The sequence below is a fragment of the Vulpes lagopus genome, chromosome 5 (assembly GCF_018345385.1).
Source record: "Vulpes lagopus strain Blue_001 chromosome 5, ASM1834538v1, whole genome shotgun sequence".
Taxonomy (NCBI): Eukaryota; Metazoa; Chordata; class Mammalia; order Carnivora; family Canidae; genus Vulpes; species Vulpes lagopus.
Genome location: NC_054828.1, coordinates 58,579,849 through 58,588,267, shown reverse-complemented (window position 1 = coordinate 58,588,267; position 8,419 = coordinate 58,579,849). Strand labels below are relative to the sequence as shown.

Here is an 8,419-nt window from a genome sequence, read left to right as displayed (position 1 = left end):
TTTTCTGTAATTTCTCTGCATCATCTGTGAAGCTAAATTCCATGAGGCCAACAACCTCTTTTTGATTCTGACACTGACATATAGGTGATCAATAAGAATTTATTGAGTGAATCTCAAAGCATTGGGACCTATCTTGAAGCAGACTTCAAAGCAGGAGTCTGTGGGCTCTAAAGCCAGACCAGGGTTAGCTGTTGGCATCATTTCGTTCACTTTCATACTGATTAGTGTGTCGTATGTAGACATCTGTTGGTTGAGGGTGGTAACTGCAAGCTGTCATGGCATGGAGGAAGGTTCATAGTTGCACTTGCTGTTTGGATTTTGAACTGGGGTTTGATTTCGTCTTTACAAAAAAGTTTCTTCAGCTTAAAAAATTACCAACTGTTTAAAAGTTTGTGGCCATATTGTCTACCATACAGAGCCAGCTTTCACTTTTATATGGTAGGGAATTTTTGACATTTACAAATACTGATTTATTTATTTTAAAAAGATTTTATTTATTCATTCATGAGACACAGAGAGGCAGAGACACAGGCAGAGGGAGAAGCAGGCTCCATGCAGGGAGCCCAATGCAGGACTCCATCTCAGGACCCTGGGATCATGCCCTGAGCCAAAGGCAGATGTTCAACCACTGAGCCCCCCAGATGCCCCTAGAAATATTGCTTTAAAAAGATAAATAGGGATGCCTGGGTGGCTTAGTCTGTTAAGCATCTGCCTTTGGCTCGGGTCATGGTCCCAGTGTTGTAGGATCGAGCTCCATGTTCAGTGGGAGTCTGCTTCTGCCCCTCCCTCTGCTGTACTTTCTCTCTCTCTGTCAAATAAGTAAAATCTTTTAAAATTTTTTTAGAAAGATAAAGCAGCAGCTCATAAGGTGCTCAGAAGTGTTGAATATGGTGCAGTTATAAAATGGACTGTTAATAGGAACTTGATAAAAAGGCAAAAGAACATAGTAGTCTCAAGTGTAAGCAGATGGGAGACTCTACATGTTCAATAATTTATTATAGGTAATACCTTTGAAATGATGTACTAACCTTCTAGGATAATATTTTGGATAAGAGAATCCTATTGATTATTTTTAGGAGATGATCCTAAAACATGAATTTTTATTCTTTTTTTACAGCTCTTCTTTAAAGATTCTTCTTTAAAAAACTTTTTAAAGTTTTTAAAAATTGATGTGTTCCTCTCATCCTGTTTCAGTTCCACAGATCTGCTTTCAAAATACAGTTATTTAGAGCATCCGGGTGGCTTGTCGGTTGTCTGCCTTTGGCTCATGTCATGATGCTGGGGTTCTGGGATGGAGCCCCACATAGGGCTTATTGCTCAGCAGGGAGCCTGCTTCTCCCTCTCCTTCCTCCTTCTGCTCTCTCTTACTATCTCTCTCTCTTAAAATCTTAATCTAATTATAAATATATTTTTTTTAACAGTCAACTTATTACAGTAATATTCCGAATTGCAAAATTTCAGCCTTTTTCCTCATTTTTCTGTTCCTTTTTCCTCATTTTCCTGTTCCTAAATGAATGAATTCCATTTAAACATTTCTCAGAAAAAAAAAAAAACTTTCTCAGTTAAATTTTAGTATTTTTATGTGTTAATTTTGGTTTATACCTTTCCAGGTCACACCCTGTATTAGGCCTTCTTCCAAGATCACAGCACCCCCCCCCACCCCACCCCCCCCACCCCCCCCCCCCCGCCAAATTGACTTCACTGCCTTTGGTCTCCCCCATTTTCGGCTCATTTATAGATAATTTACAGATAGCTTTATGTTACTTCCTTGATTTAAATACAGAAAAAACTTCAATGATTCTATTTCTTGTTGGATATTATCTCAAATGTTCTGGGTGTTTTAGACTTTTAGACATGAATGTCTATGACACAGCTACTTTCACCATATCCTTAAACTCTTTTGCCACAACAAAGTTCATTTGCATCCTCTCTCATGAGTTATTTTTATCCTAATGGAGTGGGAATGGCTAAATTCAAATAGATCTGGTACTTACTTTGTGACCTTAGAGACGAATCTATGGAGCCTATGATACGGTCTTGCAGGTAGTAAAGACTTAGAAACGGCAGCTTTTAATAATACTTTTCTGTATCTGTTTATGACCATAACCACTCCAAAATGTAGCTGAAGTAGCCTTGAATTTACTCTTTTTCCCCTTCTATGTTGTCTCAACTGCATTACTGTTAAGTTGTTCACACTTAAATGTATTCATAGGTTGCTTTGTATCTTCTCTGCAAAAGCAGGTTGTAACATCCATTTGTATCTCCTTCCCCGCCAGGTTGCCTGTTGTAGCTCATTGAATGCAGAGAGGGCATTCAGTAAAGGTTGATTGTCAAGGAAAAACAGCTATGGAGTTTTCTCAAATTTACAAGAGGAAAAGACAGTTTTAAAAAACATCCAGAAAAAGTAATCTTAGTCTGCAGTATTGCAATAATTGCAATAAATTACTTCCATGGCAAGAGAAACATTCTGACAAAACCGTGGTTTTCAAAGGTTTATACAGTATCAGAATTGGTAAACCTTTGCTTAAAACACCCCCTGTATAAAAGTTTTCCCCCTTTTCTCACATTTATTTTGTTCTTTTTAAAGAGGCAAGTGGGAAGACCAAATGTCTTTAGTTAAGCACTTTGCTAGCCAGCAGTGGAAGTGCTACTCCTACTCTGCAGGCATCCTTTAATGGGGGGTGGGTAGGCCCCTAACAGTGGGGACCCAGCACTCCCAGGAGAGGTTGCTGGGTTAGAGAGCAAAGACATGATGGAACGCACTCAGTTGTTAAAACACAAACTTCCCATCTTGGTCTTGAAATCCTTCAGTATTCATCCTTCAGAACTTCATGTCTTTGGTCAATAAAGGAAAACAATTTTTAAGTTTAACAGTGTTATTTCAGCATGAACGCTGGAAATTAATAACTACATAGGAGGGAGTAGCAATTACCTATGTAAACTGCTGCCTCTAAAACTTGAGGTTCCATTCGTTAAATTATTTGCTTTTCTCTCATTATAAAAAATAGAAATTGGAAACTTCTAATAGGAAGTTTCAAAAATGAAGTAGGAAAAACAAAAGCACAGAATTCTGCTATCCAAAGAATGGTCTAATCACTTGTTTTACTCGTTTCCCCTACTCTAATATTTTAAAATTTTGTTCATTTTAAAATTGTACCTTGCTTTTGGGGAGAGTGGGGAATAATGGACCCTCTAAAGAGCTGTAAATATTGAAGTCTAGCTAAAACATTCCAGGGAACTTCTGCCAAAGGGGTTCCTATATATAATGAATTTTTTGGAAAATCAAAAACCTTTTCCCATTTACTGAGTATTTTTTAAAGATTTATTTATGAATGAGATACACAGAGGCAGACAGAGAAGCAGGATCCTATGGGGAGCCCAATGAGGGACTTAATCCCAGAACTCCAGGATCATGCCCTGAACCAAAGGCAGAGGCTCAACTGCTGAGCCACCCAGGTGCCCCACTAAGTTGGGATATTCGTTATTTTTTAGAAATTGGTACCTCTAAATTAGCCATTTTGTACTCAGCCACGTCTTATTTAAACTATTGTATAAAATGTCTCAGAAGGCTAACTGGAGTCCAGCCTCTTTCCTTGGCTAGAAATTTGACATCAGGGGTTTCAGTGATAAGGGTTAAGGGATGTTAATTTTCAAATGCCTACAGAAGGCAAATCTTTGTTTATAACTCTGTGTTTCAAAAGCACTTTTTTTTTAAGATTATTTATTTATTATCTATCTATCTATTTATTTATTTATTTAATTTATTCATGATAGATCTAGAGAGAGAAAGAGGCAGAGACACAGAAGGAGGGAGAAGCAGGCTCCATGCAGGGAGCCCGATGCGGGACTCGATCCCAGAACTCCAGGACCGCGCCCTGGGCCAAAGGCAGGTGCCAAACCGCTGAGCCACCCAGGGATCTCCTCAAAAGCACTTTGAAGTCAAAATTTAATATTTGGGACAAAAGACTTCTCCTTATACCAGCATTTCCCAAAATGTGTTTGGTAATCAAGGAATTTAAGTTCAGAGGGATGGTCCTAGGTTAAATTATTTAAGGTAATGGTTCTCTGGCTATTTGTTAAGAATCCTGCATAATTTCTCAGCACTTTTACTTACATTAATACATTAAATACCTTGTGTATTCAACGGTTGCAAAGGTTTTCTTGTTTTTAATCAGAAGGTACATTTTTCATCTGCCATTTCTCTCATGGTACAAAGTGATTTAGGGTGGGCTATATATCATAGCTGCTCTGGAGGGACTGGGTTTTGAAGAGTTGTTGTAATATTATTGCCTCACAAAAAGATCATTAAATTTGGTCTTGTCCAGGCTTTATTTGGTGGTAATCAGTTCTGTGTAGTATGTGGACTTTGTTATATTTGCTTGTTTTTAAGGTAACAGTAATGCAAATAAACAGTATTCATTGCTTATAAGAATATTCTTTATCAAGGATCAGGAGGGGAGCTTGAGTGGCTCAGTGGTTAAGCATCTGCCTTTAGCTCAGGTCATGAGCTGGGGGTCCTGGGACTGAGCCCTGCATCAGGCTCCCTGCTTGGTGGGGAGTCTGCTTCTCCCTCTTCCTCTGCCCCCACCCCTCCTGTGCACTCTCTCTCTCAAATAAAAATCTGTTTAAAGAAAGAACCAGGAATATTCTAAATTTACTAAGTTCAGAGGTAGTCATGACCCCTACCCAGTAAACTTTGTCTTAGACAATTTGTGAATGTTCTTATAGTACAGAAGAAAGTCACTGAGAAAACTTACAAAATCAACTCTAAAACATCTATAAAACGCTGTGGAATAGTTCATATGCTAAAGTAGGATAAAATGTTCTCTGAGTGGGAGAGGATCTTATTAGTGATATAAAGTCTCTAATGAACTCAAACTCTTTTCCTAAACTATTTTAGGTATTGTGATGTGGTGTTTGGGTTTTTTGTTTTTTGTTTTTGTTTTTTTGTTTTTTTTTGGTTCTTCAGTAATCATTCTCTCCCCCCTTCTAAAGCCATGAGGAAGATATAAGGGACCTGTCATAAAAAAGACAACCATAATGTCTCTCAACTTCTCGATAAGCAACTTACCCTGTTGTAATGAGACAATATACTATGCTCATTTTTTCTGGATTCTCTAGGAAAAGATTATTTCCAATCCAGTATCAGATATTTTTACTTTCTAAAGCTAGAAGTAACTTCTTACAACAGTTAAAAAAATTACAAATGCAAATTTGCTTCTGGAACAAAACACAACATTGATTTCTTAGACTTTAAAAAATGCTGAGAAGCTTTTAATACCTCTGATACATGTAACAGCTCAAGTCTGAACATGATAATTAAGCACCAAAATCAAATTGACTTCACATTTCTCTACAGTACTCCCCTCCATTTAGATTTATTCACGTTAACGTTTATCATAATTTAGATAGATTAAAAAAAAAAGTTGTGTTCAGGAGATTCCTTAAACAGTAAATGCCCATCCCAGCTAACCAGTGTTTCAGTTCTCCAGTCAATTCTGTTTGTTATCTGAGGCAAAAGACCTGGTCTTTAATAAGATATATTATGCTGCTTTCAAAATATTTATGCCACTTAGTGTTAATTATCCTCTTTGTGCCTGGGCAAGCACCAAAAATGACATCCAAATAAGGCATCTTAAACCACAGCTTTTAGATAGTCACAGAAACAGTCAAGCAAGGGTCTTCATTTTACAGGTAAGGAAACTGAACGTGGGATGGGTTTGAACGTGGGGTTCTTGCAAATTTAACTCCCATGTTCTTTTATCTTGTAAAATTTTACCATGTTGTTTTCTCCATAGAAGGAAATTTTTACCTGAATTTAGAAGCTGAGGAGCATAACCACCATAAGGGGGTAAGAGATAGTAGGAAAGAGGTCATGCAGGGAGATTTGGGGCTCTGGTCTAAGGAGAGTTGGAATTCCGGTTTCTCCCCTTGGACACTGAACTTGGTTGGTGGAGAGTATACTTGAGATTCGGTTATCCTAAACCCTCACTACAAAGTTTACTTCTGAGTACTTTGCTGCAAAATAGGTACCCTGAGCGTGCTCTGTATTAAACTCAGGTTTGGTTTAGATTTGGTTTGGAGATTATTTTGTTTTACTTGTGTCTAAATGATTTTGATAAAATTTCTGATTTTAAAACATTATTTCCTTAAGGAAATTACATTAAGGCTTGTGAACCAGTTCAGATTTTGGTTCATGTCCCTTTGAAAATTGGTATTGTAGAAAAGTTGGGACTCAGACTGACTGAAAAACAAGGCTTGATGATAAATCGAGTTTTCTCTGCTTTATAGCATACCAAAATCATTTTCTGTAATATTAATACATTCAAGTATAAATTAGTTTATTTAAATAAAAATGATCCAGATAATTCAAGTTATTACCAGACTTTTATAAGAAATAGGAAGATCACAAATTCTGTTTAGATTAACAAGCATGATTTGTGTGTATGGAATAAGGTTGGCACAGGAATAGCTCCCATTCATTTGTGTTTCTCACGTACTCATCACGTACCAAGCCCAGTATAGTTTCGTTTTCAGATCCTAGAGAACTCTCAGTTGAAAGACCCAAAGCAACTTACATTCCATGAGCAATATATAGCACTTAGACATCTGCTTATGAGTTGCTGTTTTTTTGTTTGATGTTTCCCCTCTCAATTCTTAGATAAAACGTTCTAAGATAGGTTAACTCTCATGATAGCAGGTGGAGAACAGTTGCTTCAAGTTGAGTACCAGTGGTAGAACTTTTGTTTTCTGATGAGAAAAGAAGGTAGCTTGTGTTGTTAACAGGTAACAATACATTTACTATGAACCTTAGGATAAAGGCAAAGCATAGTAAAAACACTGTATTCATATTTATTTGTTGAGACATAATTGAAAACTCTTCTGTCAATGTGACTACTAAGCTGGAGATTGCCAACGCAGAGGCCCTCATCTGACAAAATGACTCAAAGCCCAACACAGCTTGTGGGAGGGACCAGGACTATAGGTTCCTAGAACTCTTTGTTTACTCATTCATTTGGTTTCTACTCTGTCCTGGGCTCTGAAGATGATAAACATGAATTTTAAGCAAGTTGACTGTTTTTTGTTTTAAGTAGAACTTCCCAAGTTCTGTGTGGATTTGAAGAGGAGAAGCCTGGGCGCAGAGACCAGTAAAGCTGCTGCAGTGGTGCTGGTGAGCTGTGATGGCCTAAACTTGACAATGTTACTAGCCACGGAGAGAGGGTTTATAATTTATAATATAATTATAACACTTATAATTAACATCAATCTCGAGTGACTGAATATATGGGATGAGGAAAGAGGACAAAGTATCAAGGACGACTCTCAGGTTTCTCGTTTGGTGGTTCAGAGAAAATCTAGGAGGAAAAGCAGCTCCAGGGAGGAAAATATGTTCAATTTCAACATGATGAGTTGAGGTACCCGTGGGTCACATCCAGGTGGATATGTATAGTGAGAAGCTGCACTTGAATTTGAAGCTCAGGCGAGATGCTAGAGCTACACTTTTGGGGGTCATCAGCATAACAGAACTATGGCATCTGCATCTGCAGAAAGGCAGGGACACCTAATTGACCTGTTGTTTTGGGGCTCTGTAGATCGAACCTTGCCATCCCATTAGGCCCTTATTTTCTTGGGCCACTGAGACATGGTTGTCTCTTTTCTCTCATATTTCCTTAGAACATTTATGAAATGAAATATTTCAGTCCTATCATCATTTTTCCCCTGTGCTGGGAATGAATTAAAAATGGCACCTCCTCTATCTTCACATACGGCATTCATGGCAAGATTTCGGATATAGTAGGTAATCCATGAATGTTCATCTTCATTGCTTATATTCAGCTGGCTCTCTGTGTACAAAATTTGCTTCATATTTTTCTTGGAGAAACTTCTTTCTTCATTCTCAAGTTTTTCTTACAAATTTCTAAGACAACTACAAGATTAAGTGGACTACTTGAAAGGTCAGTATCTTCCATTCATCAAGATCAAATCATTCCTTTTGTTATCACCACCACATGTTGCTTGTTGTGATTTGAAAACCACCGTTTCTCTTCTCTGGGAAGGGCCATGGAGTTTGTTCAGTCAAGATCCCACAGGGGGAGTTAAGAGTTGCAGTAACCTGGCATGAAATCCCTGATTCCAGGTGATGATGGGGGGTTGTATTTCACATTTTGCTTTATTTGACAAATATGTGAAAGGCAGTCACTAGAAATATGAACAGACCAGGCTTTGTTGCAGCTGAGTGGCTTGGCAAATTCCTATACAGAGGAATCTTAGGACATAAAGGAGTTGATACTGGGATAGAATCCAGTTGCCCTCTGAATGGGAGTAAAATATCCTTTTTAAGAGCACTGAATTTCTCAGATTTTTCTGGAATAACCACCTTTGTGAGGTATGGATCATGTCCAGGAACTGTAACCTGAGA

The 8,419-nt window shown here is 37.9% G+C and overlaps 1 protein-coding gene across 2 annotated transcripts in view; it reads right to left on the bottom strand.

Annotated features, from left to right (window-relative positions):
* Positions 1 to 5,252: 5,252 nt before the first annotated feature.
* Positions 5,253 to 8,419, bottom strand: part of CPM (carboxypeptidase M) — a 75,313-nt gene continuing 72,146 nt past the window's right edge. For both annotated transcript variants that reach the window (XM_041755903.1, XM_041755902.1), the window contains exon 9: positions 5,253 to 8,413. In XM_041755903.1, the coding sequence (XP_041611837.1) occupies positions 8,171 to 8,413 (243 nt within the window). In that variant the 3' untranslated portion in view covers positions 5,253 to 8,170. The remainder of the gene's footprint in view (positions 8,414 to 8,419) is intronic.